Genomic DNA, 17,998 nt, shown 5'->3' on the forward strand with positions numbered 1-17,998 from the left:
AGGTGGGTGGGAGTAATTGGTGAAATAGGTGATGGGGATTAAGAAGCGCACATGTCCTGATGAGCACTGAGTAATATACAGAATTGTTGAATCACTGTATTGTACATCTGAAACTAATATAACACCATATGTCAACTATACAGAAATTAAAATTTTTTTTAAAGTTTAAAAAAATAAAATGCTTGTCACCATCTGTCAAAAAAAAAAAGGGTCTTTTGTTTTTGTTTTTTACCTTTGGGTCTTGAGAATACTTCTATCATAAAAAAAAAAAAAGATTGATTTGGCTAGGGTCTTTTTGTGGTTCCATATAAATTTTAGTATTGTATGATCTATTTTTGTGAAAAATACGATTGGAATTTTGATAGGAATTGCATGGAATCTGTAGATTGCTTTGGGTAGTATGGATATTTTAACAATATTAATTTTTCTAATCCATAAACATGGAATATCTTTCCATTTATATTTGTCTTCAGTTTCTTTCATCAGTATCTTATACTTTTTAGTATACAGGTCTTTCTCCTCCTTGGTTAAATTTATTCCTAGGTATTTTTTTATGCAATTGTAAATGGGTTTGTTTTCTTAATTCTGATAGTTTATTATTGGTATACAGAAATTCAACAGATTTTTGCATATTGTATCCTACAACTTCACTGAATTTATTGATTAGTTCTAGTAGAGTTTTTTTGGTGGAGTCTTTAGGGTTTTCTATGTCATCTGAAAATAGTGACAGTTTTACTTTTTCCTTACCAATTTGGATGCCACTTATTTCTTTTTCTTGTCTAATTGCACCAGCTAGGACTTCAATACTATTTAGAATAAAAGTGGTCAGAATGGACATCCTTCTTTTGTTGCTGATCTTCAGAAGAAAAGCTGTTAGCTTTTAATCATTGAGTATGATGTTAGCCGTAGGTTTTTTATAAATCACCATTCAAGTTGAAGAACTACCTTTATCCCTAATTTTACAGAGTTTTTGTTTTAGTTTTTTACTCAGGAATGTTTGTTGGATTTTATCAAATGTTTTATTTGCCCATTAAAATATTTCTATGGTTTTTATCTTAATTTTGCTAATATGATAAATTACTTTGATTTTTAAATGTTATCCCATTCCTGGGATAAATCTCACTTGGTCATGATGTACTGTTACTTTTTAAAATTAGATTTGTTAAAATTCTGTTAAAACAATTATGCAGCTATATTTCTAAAGGATATTGATCTATAATTTTCTTTTCTTGTAATGTCTTAGTCCAGTTTTGGATTGAGAGTAATACTAGCTTCACATTGGAAAGTGTTCTCTCCTCTTCAATTCTCTGAAAGTTTGATTGTAATTGATATTAATTCTATCTTAAATGTTTGGTAGAATTCACCAGTGAAGCCAGTTGGACCTGAAGTTTTCTTGTGAGAGGTTCTTAACTATACTCAGGGCCTTCAGATCATGAGACTGACACACTGCCTACTGTACTAAGGAGGCTAGCTAGGTTCTTAACTATGAATTCAGTTTCTTCATGATACAGGGCTTTTTGGGCTATGTATTCTTCCTAGTGAACTTTGGTGGTTTGTGTCTTTCAAAGACTTTGTCCATTTCATCTAAGTTGTCCTGGTGCTCTTCATTTCTTTGTATAGATGTTATCTGTTATTTCCCATTTCCTAAAGAATTTTCTTTAAAATTTATGCTAAAAAAAAAAAATTAAAAAAAATAAATAAATAAAATAAAATTTATGCTAGTGCAGGTCTCCTGGTGATAACTATTTCAGCTTTTGTATGTCTGAAAAGGAATTTGTCTTTGCTTTTGAGAGATTTTCACTCGCAGTAGAATCCTAGGTTGAGAGATTTTTATTCCAGTACTTGAAAGTTGTTGCTTCACTGTCTTCTCACTTGCATTGCTTCAGACAAGAAGTGATCTATCATCTTTATTGTTCCTCTGTACATACTGTTTCTCTCTCTGCCCACCCAAGCTGCTTTTAAGATTTTCTCTTTATCACTAGTATTGAGCAGTTTGGTCACAATGTGCTTTGGTGTAGTTTTCCTTAGGTTTCTTGTGCTTGAGAATTCACTGAGTTTCTTAAATTTGTAGATTTTTACTTTTCATCAAATTTTGGAGTTTGGGTTGGATTTTTCAACCACTAATTCTTCAAATATTTTTTCTGTCCTTTGGAAACTTGTTACATACATATTTGTCTGCTTGAAGTTGTCTCATAGCTTATCCATACTCTATTCTTTTTTTTTTTTTTAAAGATTTTATTTATTTATTTATTTGAGAGAGAGAGAGAAACAGCATGAGAGGGGGGTAGGGTCAGAGGGAGAAGCAGGCTCCCCGCTGAGCCAGGAGCCCGATGTGGGACTCGATCCCAGGACTCCAGGATCATGACCTGAGCCGAAGGCAGTCGCTTAACCAACTGAGCCACCCAGGCGCCCTCCATACTCTATTCTTTTTCTTTAGGTTTTTTTTTTTTTTCTGTGTGTTTCCTTTTAGGTATGTTTAATTGCTATGCTTTAAAGTCACTAATCCTTTCTTCAATGTTTAACATGCCATTAGTCTCACTTGGGTTTTTTTTTTAAATCTTCTTTCTCTACCTGACATGTTCCATCCTTCCTCGAGATTTCTGAACATATGAAAGACTTAAAATAGCTGCTTGAATGACCTTGTCTGCTAATTCTAATATCTATGTCCTTTCTTATTTGCATAACTGGAAATGTTTCATTGAATGCCAGGTATTATGAATTTTACCTTGTTGGATGCTCGGTATTTTTATATTTCTGTAAATATTCTTGAGCTTTGTTCTAGGATGTAGTTGCTTGAAAACAGTTTGATCCTTTCAAATCTTGCTTTTGAGATTTGTTAGGTGGGACCAGAGCAGCATTTATTCTAGGACTAATTAACTCTGCTTGTTGAATTCCATTTGGGTTTTCCCCTCACCACACTATAGCCCGAGAACTCTCTCGAGACAGTGATCTTTGACAGCAGTGGGGCTCACCTTGCTTGTTTTCCATCCCTGAGGGATCACTGTCCATCATTGCTACATGTCCAGTTCTTGAAACCATTGCATGTTTTATCTGTTTTTCAAAATTGTTTCAGGTGGTAGGCAAATCCAGTCCTCACTGTTGAGTCATTATCAGTTTTGATAAATAATTCCCTAATAAATTCTCCCTGAAATTGTGTAAACTTACACCCCAGTAACATTGTATCCCAGTGCCCATTGCCCATTTACCTGTACCATCACGAGATTATTCTTTGTTTGGTTTTGTTAATCTAATCAAAAAAAAAAAAAAAGCCATCTCTTTATGGTAGAAATTTTCCTATTTTTTGAAATCAAGACTAATAGTTGGTCATTTAATCAGAGTTACAGAGAAAAAAAATTAATTATATACACATACAATTACACAGTTTGTCTTAATTTTTCATAAACTATGCCCACTATGTATATCATCTGCAATTTTTAGTTTCTTTAAAGTGAAATGAGAACTTAATGGCACTAATTCATCTGAGTTCAAATCCTTCTGGATTTTTACATTTTCCCTAGTCTTTTACATTAATTTTGTCCAAAAATAATTACAGAGCTTTATAGAGCTGTTTACCTTTATCTAGTCTTTCCAAAGCATTCAGATTGGTTTTCAGAGAGACAGAACTCTTTTCACATTTATATTTCTTTCATATTTAGGACAGGTAAATAAATTACATAATTACAGTAACAAGTATAGTTGGCCTAAATACATTGGGAATCACACCTAAGTTATCCTTGGAAAACATGTGACTCATCTAGTAGAGATGGGAGTGCAAAGCCCAACACAGAGTAACCTACCAGCTTTGATAGTACTCAGGGAATCCATAAGGTTCACAGAGGGAATAAAGAGAATGTAGGTAATCCTGCAGGTCAGTTAAGTAGAGCCAGACAAAAGAGTTCTGTTGACTTCTTTTTTCTACTAAGATCTGTATTTCCGTAATGATTTGTAGGAGTTCTTTACCTATTATGCATATTATATATAATCCACGGTGTTAACCCATCTTATGGTATCTTTCATCATGCAGGATTTTTTTTTTTTAAGATTTTATTTATTTATTTGACAGAGAGAAATACAGCGAGAGAGGGAACACAAGCAGGGGGAGTGGGAAAGGGAGAAGCAGGCTTCCCATGGAGCAGGAAGCCTGATGTGGGGCTCGATACCAGGACCTTGGGATCATGACCTGAGCCGAAGGCAGACACTTAACGACTGAGCCACCCAGGCGCCACATCATGCAGGATTTAAAAATTCTTCTGAAGTCAAATCTATCAATATTTCTATTCATTGCATCTGTATTTTAGGTGTTTCTTTAAAAAACCTATCCCCATGTCGAGAATATTTTTGGTTTTAAAAGCTATATAATTATTGGGTATTTCTCATTGCCCCTTTGCCTATATGTTTGTTCCATGGAAAGAATAAGTAAGGATTTAAAAAAATAATATATTTAACTAGTAATGAACTTTCTTTATACATATAGGTGAAGAAAATTGGACTAAAAATTAGTCCTTTCTATGACTAAATCAGATAAATGTTTAAATCTTTTTTTATTTCCAATTTTAAAAAGCTGGGCATTATTATGCATGCTTTCATTTTCTAATATGGAAATACTTGAATTTTTCTTTTGTTACTCAAGTTAGGCTAGACTTCCACTATTTCTTAAGTTACTAATTTGATTATAAATATCATTTTGCTTACACACAGGATTAATGCTGTGCTTGCCTTCTTGGCTCTTATTCTAAAGCTAGGACAAACACTGGTTTTGAGAATAATGAAACATGAAAATCACACTGAAACCTAAAAATATATATGCATGGTAGAAAAATTTAAGAATTACGTTATAACCCAAGAATATTAACAAAATCCTGCTAATATTAAGCATAGTGCAACAGTGTTTGAATTTATGTATAAAAGACAGTTACAGGGGTGCCTGGCTGATTCAGTTCGTAGAGCATGCAACTCTTGATCTCAGGGTTGTGGGTTCGAGCCCTACATTGGGTATAGAAATTACTTAAAATCTTAGGGGCGCCTGGGTGGCTCAGTCAGTTAAGCAACTGACTCTCAGTTTTTTTTGTTTTTTTGTTTTTTTTTTTTTAAAGATTTTATTTATTTATTTGAGAGGGAGAATGAGAGAGAGAGAGCACATGAGAGGGGGGAGGGTCAGAGGGAGAAGCAGGCTCCCTGCAGAGCAGGGAGCCCGATGTGGGACTCGATCCAGGGACTCCAGGATCATGACCTGAGCCGAAGGCAGTCGCTCAACCAACTGAGCCACCCAGGCACCCCTGACTCTCAGTTTTGACTCAGATCATGATCTCATGGATCCTGAGATCAAGCCCCACCTTGGGCTCCACACACTCAGCAGGGAGTCTGCTTGAGATTCTCCACCTCTGCCCCTCCCCCCATTCGCACGTGTGCACATCCTCTCTCTTTCTAAAAAATAAATCTTAAAAAAATAATTACAATGTGTAAATAAAGATCAAAATTTTAAATCATAAGCTTTTAAAACCAGCAGCAACTTTTTAATCCTTATTTTATTTGATTAGGACTCAGCCCATTTAATATGGTTGATCTTTCTTCTTTTTGAAACTTTCTTCTTTTGGCCCAGGGTCTCCTGGTTCTTTTTCCATCGCTCTGGCACCTTCGGGTTTCTTCTGTGAAAAATTTATCTTCAACCTGTCCTTAAATGTTCGTGTTCCTTAGATACCTTCCTGGGACTTTTCTCCTTCGACACCACCTCCTGACCTGCTTCATCCACTCTTACAACTTCCATTCCCATGTGTCAAAGATCCTGATGACTCACTGCATCTCCAGTCTCTATCTCTGCCCTGGGCTCCAAACCATGTGTTCATCTATTTCCTGGACATCCCACTGAACTCAACATCAGCATTTCAAAAAATGAACACATTATCTTTTGTTTTTCTTCTCTAGTATCCAACCCTCGTTTTAAACTTGTTCTTCCTACTGGATTGGAAGGCAGGACCCTTGGTGGTTTGAGCGTTAACTCTAAGGAGTCACTCAGGGCGGGGTGAACCCAGCACCCTAATTAGCTCAGTGACCTTGGGCAAGATATTTAACCTTTCCAAGTCTCTCGGCATTCCTACCTCTAAAGTTGAAATAATAGTCCTACTGGAAGGAATTGTGAGAATGCAGTTGGTGCAGTCAGATAATGGTACGGTGCCTGCCCTGAAGTAACGAGTCAGAGCGTATTATTTCCTGTGTAGGTGAGGGTAGGGCACCCAGGTGGTGTGACACAAAAACTTGAATAGAGACTGACCTTCTTTTATTCTTACCTCTCAAGATACTCATATTCATGCAGTTTTGAAGACCTGTTAGTACTACTACTAAAAGTGTCTTGAATCTACCCACATCTTTCCCTCCCCACTCAGTGCTACTATGCTAATCCCTATCATGATGTTTTCTGTTAATCCAGCTGCTTCCTGGTTAATTTGCCTTCCTCCGTTCTTAGCCACTCCTGATAGAGTCGCCTTACAGCATGGAGGGAGACCTTCCTCGTAGCTGCTCCACTTGCCTCCAGGAGAAAGGACAAACCCCTTAATTTAATCTGCAAGTCCCTTTTAAAACTGACCTTATTTCCATGCCTGCTTCGTATCTCATCACTGGAGTATTGACTGCCATAACTGTCTTGCAGAATCTTATTATAAACTCATACAAATTCATTACTCAGAATTTGAGAAAGTAAGAAACAAAAAAGAAAAACACACCCACAATTCCCACTCTTGTTATCATTTTGGTTTTGTCCCCTGACTTTTTAAATGCATATATGTACATAGCTGTAATCAAAATGAATATGTAGCTTTGTGTGTAGGGATTTTTTTTGTTTAATTTTTAAAGATTTTTTTATTTATTTATTTGACAGAGAAAGAAACAGCGAGAGAGGGAACACAAGCAGGGGGAGTGGGAGAGGGAGAAGCAGGCTTCCCGTGGAGCAGGGAACCCGATGAGGGGCTCAATCCCAGGACCCTGGGATCATGACCTGAGCCGAAGGCAGACGCTTAACGACTGAGCCACCCTGGCGCCCCTAGAAGAGTTTTTTTTTTTTTTTTTTTTTTAAAGATTTTATTTATTTGACAGAGAGAGACAGCGAGAGAGGGAACACAAGCAGGGGGAGTGGGAGAGGGAGAAGCAGGCTTCCCGCGGAGCAGGGAGCCCAATGCGGGGCTCGATCCCAGGACCCCGGAATCATGACCTGAGCCGAAGGCAAACGCTTAACGACTGAACCACCCAGGCACCCCTTTTTTTTTTTTTTAAAGATTTTTTTATTTATTTTTGTTTAATTTTTAAAAACATGCACAAATATATGCTTGTTGTTTAAAAAAATACAAAGTAACAAACTACTTTCATAACTTATACCCCCATCATTTCTTCCAAGCTCCCTAATTTCATTTCCTCCTTTATGACTGTTTGAATGGAAATACATAGATATTTTATACAGTTTTTTCAGTAACACTATATCACAAGCAGTTTGTCATAACATGACCAATATTTTGCATACCTCATATTAATGGTGGCATATTAACGGTGACAGTAGTAGCTGCCATGTTTTGAGTGAATACTATATACCTAGCATGGAGATTGCTATTCTTAGATAATTTCCATTTGACTGGTGAGGAAACTGTAATGACTAATAAAATATTGGTCAGTTCTAATATTGCTCTGCCTCTTCCATGGAAACCTCAACATAAAGATATGTGACAATCATTAACCAGTCTTCCCCTGTTGTTGGACATTTATGGTTTCAAATTTTTCACCATTATAAATAATGTAGTGACAATTACGTGTGTGTTCATTTCAATTTATTTCCAAGTAAAGGTTATTAGAAGAGAATATTTTTAAAGTTTTTGACACGTATTGCCAATTGCCTTCCTGAAAGGTTATACCAGTTTACAGGGAGTGATTAATTCTAATGGGAAGGAAAAGAGAGAAGGGGGTGACATTTCACAGAAGTGACATGTGAGCCAGCTCATGCAGAATGAGTAGGGCTTTGCCGGAAGTGAGGCATAGTGGTCAGAGCATTCCAGACAGGAAAGAAAGAGCAAAGGCACCAGGGCACAAGGGAGCCCTTGCCCCAAAGGAGTCACCCTCTGCTTATTTGCCACCAGAAATCCTCATCATTTATTTTATAGTTCGCAGGAAAGAGAATCAGAATAGAGCTGTTCCATATATTTAGAAACCATCTCAAATGAAAGTTCTTTTGAAGTTCTGAGACATTCATGTTAGTCTGTTTCTTTTTTCCTTTCCCCAGAGGGAGAACAAATCCCCTGAGGATTCGGTATAACTGGGAAATGCATGCAACCTCTCTGGTCCCATCTGCTTCCCTGAATTTAAAGGGGGCAAGGACAGTACATTTGACATTGGCCCTAATGTATATAGGATCCATCAGCAACCATCCTTCTAGTTATATGCAGTAAGGTGAATGTCATCAACTTCTTGGATTTGATACTGATTTTGTTTCAATCTGCTTGATAAAATGGATGAAAGTTACTAAAGTCTATTTTTTAATTTGGGCTAGGTGCTAGATAATAGGGAGTCAAATTCTCCAGTAACTAGAGCTGTAGCAGATTTCAACCTTTATCTGAGCATGGTGTGTCTGCAATGACTTCTTTCCGGGCTGGCACAAGTGCTGAAAGCCAAAGGGATAGAGGTGACAGGGTAAGGGAAGCCTGCCGTCTGAGCGCCCCCCCGCCGCCTTTTCCCCCCAGTCAGGGCAGTGGAGACTTCCACATGCCACTTCTTGCTAATTCTGTAATTGCATCTGGAAATGAAATATGGCCAGTAAGCCACTTTGCATCATATTTTGAAGAAGGCAACTTATAAATTATAAGTTAAGTAATAAAATATTACTGAAGTTTGCAAAGTACCTTCAGGACAAACAGGATTTTCTTTTTCTTTTTTTTTTTTTAATTTATTTATTTGACAGAGAGAGACAGTGAGAGAGGGAACACAAGCAGGGGGAGTGGAAGAGGGAGAAGCAGGCTTCCCGCCGAGCAGGGAGACCAATTGTGGGGCTCGATCCCAGGACCCTGGGATCATGACCTGAGCCAAAGGCAGACGCTTAACGACTAAGCCACCCAGGCACCCTATTTTTTATTTTTTTAAGATTTTACTTATTTATTTGACAGAGACACAGCGAGGGAGGGAACACAAGCAGGGGGAGTGGGAGAGGGAGAAGCAGGCTTCCCGCAGAGCAGGGAGCCCGATGTGGGGCTCGATCCCAGGATCCCGGAACCATGACCTGAGCCGAAGGCAGGCGCTCAACGACTGAGCCACCCAGGCGCCCCCCAAACAGGATTTTCTTTTCGCGTCTGATGTTTATACTGCTGGTGTGCAGATTTAGTATAGGTGGCATTTATGAAGTTTACAGAGTGTAAATTTAACCATCTTAAAACCTAACTATGAAATAGAAATTGATGGAATTAGGGAAACATGTGAGTTACAGACTGTTTTAAAATAAATTGTGCCTTTCTGCTTTTAAGGAAGTGTAATAATGAGAACAGATGAAGTGATCAAATAGATGATCTGTTGGACCAGAATTAATTGATAGCTAAGTATTCTTTCTCATTGGCATTGTCACACAAATATATTAGAATGGTTCTAGACATAGGCCCAACAAAATTGCTGTGAGCAGTTTACCAGTTGTGTCCTGTTCTGCAAATGAATGTCTCTGAAGGGAGCAATAAATGGAAGTGGTACTCCTCATTACTACCAGCAAAGCCTTAAAGGCACCAAAAGACTACTCTCTCTCTCTCTCTTTTTAAGAGAAGGAAGAGGGGTGGGCAGAGGGAGAAGGAGAGAGAGAGAATCTTAAGCAGGGCTCCATGCCCAACATGGAGCCTGATCGAGGGCAGGATCCCACATCCCTGAGATCATGACCTGAGCCAAAATCAAGAGTTGTATGCTTAACCGATTGAGTCACCCAGGTGCCCCAAGAGTACTTAATCTCTTAAGGTTCTTAAGAAGCTATTTATCAGATAACACCTGGAAGTGGGTGGAGGAGTCATCATCTGTTTTATTATTATTATAGTTACTATTTTTAAACCTTGACTTTATTCTTGCCTTGCTAGTCTTCTTCCCAATCCTAACAAAGGGAGATGTCAAATTGGAACATTATGTCTTAAATACCATTTATCTGTCTATGAAAGGGAAACTGGAATTTGATGATACATAGAAAATATGAAAAGGTGTTATGAGGCCCAGAGCATGAACTGTTGTGCAGTTGGGGGATCATTTGTAGGTGATGAACTTCATCCGAAAGGGAAACACCTGCCCATTCACAACAACAGTTATATCCTAAAAATTTCTGCATTAAGATGGTGAAAATGACTGAGATCTTTACCAAAAGTTCTTACTAAAAATTTCTGAGGGTGCCTGGGTGGCTCAGTCAGTTAAGCATCAGACTCTTGATTTTGTCTCAGGTCATGATCCTCAGGGTCATGAGATCGAGCCCTGCATCAGGCTCCACGCTCAGCGTGCTTGGGATTTCTCTCTTTCCTTCTCCCTCTGCTCCTCCCCACTCACACTCTGTCTCGCTGTCTCTAAAAAACAAATAAATTTTTCTGCATCAGATGCCAGTGGAAGTCTATGAGAAGGAAAGCCCTCAGTCTGCAACTTAACATTTCTCTTCAGCAACCCATGTCCACCTCTTGATTTTTTTAGATAATATTTGCAGCCTGAAATATAAAATCACTTTGCTCAGATTGTCATTATTTGATGTCTTCTTGAACAACCATCCATTTCAGAATCTAAATCATCTATTTTTCTATTCCTTGTTCTGGCCCTTTCTCAGCACACTCTTTCTTGCATATTTGGATCGGAGAAATGTTTCTAAAATAGCATCTCAAAAAGTGTAAAATTACATTATTTACTTAAATTAAAATGCTTGCATAATTTTTATATATATCTTTTTAAATACCCAAAGCAATTGATCATAAAAATTGCTGGCATTTAGGATTAGTTTGCATTGCTACTACCGTTGCTATGGTAAATGAATCTTTATTTCTACTGTTAATGAAATTGAGTCTGTTTGTTTGTATTGACTGTAAAATTCTTTCCTGGAAAAAACACTCATGTAATGTGCTGTTCTTCCATAAAACGCCTCATTCCTTGCATTCCCAGGTCTGTTCATCTTCATTATGCTCAAGGCTTTTATAACTAAACTCTTTCTATCCACTTCGCTATCACTTACCTACCTTCTGTCACTTCATTTTCCCCTTCAATTATCTCATAGGTTTCAGCCTTCGCGAATTTATTGTTAGCTCCTTGATGAGAGGTACTGCCTGATAGCAGGTGTGTATTGTATGCCGTGCGTCTCAGGTTGTGTCTCCGTTGTTGTTTGATGGGAGTTCTAATCCACATTAGTGAACTTCATCTGTTCATTCATATTACAACCAATGTCTTTAATGCCACATCAGAATAAATATCTGAAATACACATGCATTTCTTTCCCAGGTTAATCAGCTTCGTGGCATCCCCAAGCTGCTACAGCTCCTAAAAGTTCAGAATGAAGATGTTCAGCGAGCCGTGTGTGGGGCCTTGAGAAACTTGGTATTTGAAGACAATGACAACAAATTGGAGGTGGCTGAACTCAATGGGGTACCTCGGCTGCTGCAGGTGCTGAAGCAAACCAGGGACTTGGAGACTAAAAAACAAATAACAGGTAGTGCTTACAGAATTTTAGGACATAGGACAGGGTACCCCAGCTGGATATGTTATCTGTTTTTTCTTAAGGTTCCCGGAACCAGTGGTTGATGGGCTCATCATTATCTGAGAGGTGGCTTTCAGGGAACATTGTCACCCTGCTGAGTTAGACCCCAGATTCAGGTCAAGTTGGAATTCCTTTTTTTCTGAAGGGGAAATTATTTTGAAGCTTTGTTCAATATTTTTCATTAAAAACTGACTTTGAGTACATGTTTTTAAAACAACTTTACAAGACTCACAGCCTAGAAATCCCGCATCAGTTTACTAACAGCCAGTTGTGTAGTTTGAGGATGTGTGAGGTTTCAGTACTGCCTTGGGTGTCCAAGGCATTCATTCAGAAGAGACTCAATAGGAACCACACCCAGTTATTTTTATTATATACTTGGTAATCCACTCGCTGGATCTATGCGAAGAAAGCGAATCAGGGAGTCAAATAGTGCCTGAATGTAGAGGGTCAATTTAATCAAATAGTCAAAATACAGGAAATGTTTCCCAATCCTTCCATTACCTGGACCCCTCAAAATACCTGCTCCCTAGCCCACCCATCCTGCACCCTAAAAAAAGAAAAAAAGATGAAAGTGGCTGGATGTGGTTTTTTTTTTTAGTTCTCTACTTCATATTTCAAAATACTGATTTGTACAAATAAATACCTTCTTTCTGCCCAAGAGATTAGAAGGATGAAATAATCTGATAGCATTAAAGCAACAGTTTTAGTAACCCTTGAAACATGGAGAAGAGAGACCTAGTTTCATTTAAATGAATAGTACATATGGTAGAGGAGAAAATGGTGCATCGATGTTCAAGCTCACCCTCCTCGCCATCATCTTCAGCTCCCTGCTGGTGCTCCCTGCACACATTACAGACTGCGATTGTCAGTAGGATTACCCTGGGGAAACTTTAATTAAGTAGCTTCAGTGGCCCAGGTGGTAAACATACATTTTTAATTTAATTATCACGGAAAGGTTCTGAGGTATTTTTAGGTATTATTGGGTGATTAAATCTCACTTTTATAAATGAGAAAAGTAAAGCCCAAAGAAGTTAACCTTTTTAATATATCCTATAAAAGTATTTTTAAGTACTAATGCTTGACAGTGTTATTTATTTAAAAGGAGGTATTTCACAAATATTATTTTAAATTGAATATATTCTGCACTTCTGCCATGTCCACTTTACCATAAAGCAGTTCTTTTTTCTTTTTTTTATTTAAAGATTTTTAAATTTATTTATTTGAGAGAAAGAGAAGAGAGAGATAGCGAGATAGAGCACAAGCTGGAGGTGGGGAGAGGGAGATGGAGAGGGAGAAGCAGACTCCCTGAGGCTGAGCGGGGAGCCCGACGCAGGGCTCGATCCTAGGACCCTGGGATCATGACCTGAGCCGTCGCTTAACCGACTAAGCCACCCAGGCACCCCCAATAGTTCTTTTTTTCTGTAGAAATGTTGCCATTCAATCTTCTCTGCCCATTTCTATTTACAATAATCACATATTTTTTTATCTTGATATATTTTAATTTTATAAAACTGTATGAAGGGTCGTACCATGCTGCCCTTCTGCCAGCATGCTATCTTGTCCCATGAGAAATTTCCTTCCATATTTATGACTTATATTAAAATACCTACAGAAATTAAGGGTGATCTCACTCATTCATTGATTCATTCATGCATTCAGCCAGCGTTTACAGGACTGCCTTCAAGTGCCAGGCGATGAGAATCAGTCTAGAGAGACTGTAGACATTCTTTTCCCTCTACTAAAACATGAACAATTATGTGATGGTTGGCACTTAAAAAAAAAAAAAAAAAGACCAAACCTCATAGTTAGAACCTAACATTTCCTTCATTAAAATATAGTAACGACAACCATAAGAGAGAATCAAACAGATGCACTGTTTTACAGTAAAAAAAAAAAAAGACTTCACAAAGGAGATATGGTTCCTTGTGGACTTTTAAAGAAGGATAGGATACACTTTGGTGTTTTGAAGGACAGTGAAAGTTATTCCCAGGAAAGTGAACATCATTAGCAAAGCAAAGAAGCAAAAAGAAGCTGCTGGTCATTGAGAGGGAGTTGGATAATAGAGTATTGAGGTTAGGGTATATTGTAGCTAGAGAGTTTGGAAGGATTTGTGGGTGTGTGTCAAGGAAGTAATCCATTGAACCTCTCTTCCTCTTCTTTTGTTTAGGCAATAGGAAACTACGGTCAGAGAACATTCTGTGGTATTAATGCCATAGAAACCATTCATTTATCTTTAGATAATCTACAGAGCTGATAAATGGAGGTTTATTGTGCAATTCTCAGGATTTCCAGAACAAGCCAAGCACCCCTACCAGAGGGTGCTCATTACATGCTAATTGAATTGAGTTGATACTTGAATGTTTGATACAAATCCTTCGAAATAACTTCCTTTAGCTCTATTAATAGAACAGCTAAGTAAGTGCTTTCAGGGCCTCAGAAATAAACTGTTGACTTAATGTAGACATGTTTGTATCTTTGTAAGGAAACACAAGCGAGCAACCATATATGTGAATCTTGTCTATTTGGTGAACATCTTTTTATTGAGCCCCTTTTACATGCTAGTCACTAAGTTAGGACTTTCCATTTTTCATCTTTATGCCCCCCGACATCTCCCTAACGCATTGTTGATGATTTCCTCATGATCAGCGTGACACGCAGCAAGGTGGTCGGGGGGAGTAGATTGCCCAGGATTACACAGCTAGCAGAGCACAAGGCCCAGATTCGAACCTAGCTTTATCTGGATGTTTTGCTCTATGAAAGTGGCTCACACCTACTGCTTTGGGGGCAGAGAGTGACTCATTTTTACACTTCTTTGGGAAAGGGCTTGTCTTTAAGAATCTCAGATCAGAGAGCTCCTTCACTCCTCTCTGAACCTTCCTCTCTTTCCACTTAACACTGACGTGCTTCGGTCCTCTTCACGCCTCTGGTCTACTACTACATTTGCTTCTTACCCGCCCTCTGATTCAGTATTGTGCATTCCCACTCGATCCATCACTCTGCACCTAGTGATTTCTTTCTAATATGAAAATACTGCCCCATTGGGCTCCCCACTACCCCTAAGATATGATGTGAGCCCGGTGACCATGGGCAGCAGTGTCTCCTCTCATACCCTCCCAGCCCAGGTTCTGAAATCCCAGAGGATTAGCTGGTCTGTTCCACATCTTGGTATCTTTGTCTCTGCTGTTCCTTGGACTAGATAGCATCCTTTTCCACACCTTGACCACCTGGTGAACCCTCTCATCCTTCGAAAGTCATCTCTTCCTCTGAAGCATTTTCAGATGCGATCCTCTCATACTTTACTCCCTGTCTCCCCCCATCCCCCCAGCAGAGTTTTGAAAGAACAGGCTTCTAATGAACTACTTTTGCACCCTTTAATATTAGGATGCCACTTATTTCATGCCTGTATGTTTATTGCAATAACAACAGTGCTATGCCTCCATGTTTCTCAACTGTGGCTGTCTGATTGAATATGTAAAAGAGACGTGTGGAGGCACCTGGGTGGCTCAGTCAGTTAAGTGTCTGACTCTTGGTTGCACTCAAGGTCATGATCTCAGTTCCTGGGATCGAGCTCCGCGTCAAGCTCTGTGCTTACCATGGAGTCTGCCTCAGATTCTCTCTCCCTCTCCCTCCCACTGACACTCTCAAATAAATAAAATCTTTGGAGCACCTGGGTAGCTCAGTTGGTTAAGCATCTCCCTTCAGCTCAGGTCATGATCTCAGAGTCCTGAGACCCAGCTCTCTCCTCAGTGGGGAGCCTGCTTCTTCCTCTGCCCCTCCCCCTCACTCATGCTTGATCTCTCTCGTGCTTTCTCTCTCTCTCTCTCTCAAATAAATACATTTTTTTAAAAATAAATAAATAAAATCTTTGTTAAAAAAAAGAGGTTTGTGACCTGGGAATATCTAGATTACACACAAATAAGAGAATCAAGTGTGTTTTCAGATAAGACCCTGATTTTTTTGGCCAAGATATAAAACCATTAACCATCTGATTTCTATATATGCATAGAAGAAGCACCAGAGCTTTGTTCACTAACCCTCCTGGCGTTTTCAGTACCAGATGAGGAGGGAAGCTCTTTCCTTTTCAGGTGAAAAGACTTCAGGATCAAAGACTTTCCCTCTACAAGGTTGTTCCCCTCCCTTACCAAGTAAGCGTGGTAGTGTACTTTAATTGAAATGAGAACAGTACATACTGATCTCAGAGGTTCATCTTCAGGGTCACTGAGTAATGAGGACTTTGAGGAGCGAGTAGGGCTCTGCCTTGGCAAGAATGAAGCAGGAGATTCTTGTCCTGCATGTCACATAAGGAAGGGTCGGGATGATTGTTGATGGAATTTGTCGAAAATGCATATTCACCTCTGCATGTTTAATGGGAATATTTAATTGGATTGCTGTATTTTAATAGCAGAAACATTTTACTGTAAAATATTCATTATGCACCTTTTATTTATTTTTTTTTAAGATTTTATTTATTTATTTGAGAGAGAGAATGAGATAGAGAGGGCATGAGAGGGGGAAGGCCAGAGGGAGAAGCAGACTCCCTGCTGAGCAGGGAGCCCGATGCGGGACTCGATCCCGGGACTCCAGGATCGTGACCTGAGCCGAAGGCAGTCGCTTAACCAACTGAGCCACCCAGGCGCCCCATTATGCACCTTTTAAAAATAATTGTTTTTTTTCTTCATTTGTAATGTGCAACAGGTTACCTTGGGTTCATATATAACTCAGACTAAATGGCCTTTGCAATAGTGTGGTATTTCAGGCGAGATTTACAAAACTTAGGTGAGAGGAGTAGATCCATCCATGCAAGGGAAATTATTAAAAAAAAAAAAAAAATCCTCCTGTTCTGTGATCACTTTGCAAAACGAGGTTAAAACACACCAGTTCTCCTGTTCCTCCTTCTCCTCTGTACTGATAATAGGGATTTATTTAGTCATAATACTTGCAGTTTTTGCTACCAAAGTATCATGCAGACTTTGTTAAATAACTATATTTCTAGTCCTAAAGGGCAATATTAATAAAACATGGATTTTAATATTTTATAAGATCCCTTTACTATAGTTAGCTATTTTTTGCAAATATCACAGTTGGCAATAAATTTCTGGATAATGCAGTTATTACTATCTCTGTTACAAGTGCTAATTATTCAAAGTATATCCCTTACCAGAATCCATTTCTCTTTCTTTTTGGCTCAAATGAGAACTTAGTGATAGAAAATGACAGGCTTATCGGCTGCCACGAAGAACTATAATAGAGATCTAGGCACTATGAATAAATTAACTAGAAGTTAAAGGTGAGACCAATGAAAACCTAAACCCTAATACTAGCTCAGGGCATCTAGAATCAAGTCATCGAAAGGAACCTCTATCAAGGGTCATCTGGCCCATTCGTTTCTCAGTGCCAGAAATGGGAATCATTTTTTTAAGTAATCTTTACACCCAGCGTGGGGCTCAAACTCATGACCCTGGGATCAAGAGTCATGCACTCTACCAACTGAGCCAGCCAGGTGCCATGGAAATCATTTTTATAAAATACAGATTCCTGAGAGCCATCCTGAGATTCTGGCTAGTAAATTTGGGATGTGGCCCAGAAATATGTGATTCAGATATGCCACTAAGTTCATTTGGAAACTGCTAGGCTAGTGGACCACTCTAGCTTGGGGGTAAAAAAAACTCCTTGTCAATGTTTTCATAAAGGATGAGCTCATTTTTTATCAGCTCCAGCGATAAAGCTGGATCTTACAAGCAGGTCTTCTGTTGTCTTCAAAGCTCTCTTAGAAGTTTGTATTTTCAGTGAGCCAGAATCTTTTTCCCTAGAATTTCCACTCATTAGTTCTGGTTTTGCCTTCTTATAGTCACAAAAAATGATATCTAGCTGTTAAACCTGCATTTCTTTCATTACTAGAGAAAATGCATTCCTATGTGTATTAGATTCTAACATTTTTTAGATTGGGTTAATTTTTCTAGCAATTGAATCTTTAGCGATTTATAAGAACTCTATATATTGAGGCTATTAACCTCGTATTGTCATACATATTTTCCCAATTTGCAATTGGTCCTTTATTGATTTTGTGTGTACACGTAGGGGAAGTGTCTAAGTATGTATAATCCCGAATTTCTAGTGAACACTTAAGCTCCTTCCTAGCTTCGTGCCATACACAAATTTGGCAGGCATGACATTTCTATACAATATCCTACATTAAAAATTCAAAACTTATACTGACATTCCCAAGCCAGATTCTTTTATGGAAGTAATACTGCATGCCAAGCTATGAAGGACATCCGACCG

The 17,998-nt window shown here is 38.5% G+C and overlaps 1 protein-coding gene across 2 annotated transcripts in view; it reads left to right on the plus strand.

The window, feature by feature from the left end:
* PKP2 (plakophilin 2) overlaps nt 1–17,998 on the plus strand; it is a 91,471-nt gene that overhangs the window by 33,411 nt on the left and 40,062 nt on the right. For both annotated transcript variants that reach the window (XM_054507108.2, XM_045873634.3), the window contains exon 5: nt 11,461–11,668. In XM_054507108.2, the coding sequence (XP_054363083.1) occupies nt 11,461–11,668 (208 nt within the window). The remainder of the gene's footprint in view (nt 1–11,460; nt 11,669–17,998) is intronic.

Source organism: Mirounga angustirostris, unplaced genomic scaffold (genome assembly GCF_029215605.1).
Source record: "Mirounga angustirostris isolate CCGP_5_RB_7025 unplaced genomic scaffold, mMirAng1.0.hap1 SCAF_5, whole genome shotgun sequence".
NCBI lineage: Eukaryota > Metazoa > Chordata > Mammalia > Carnivora > Phocidae > Mirounga > Mirounga angustirostris.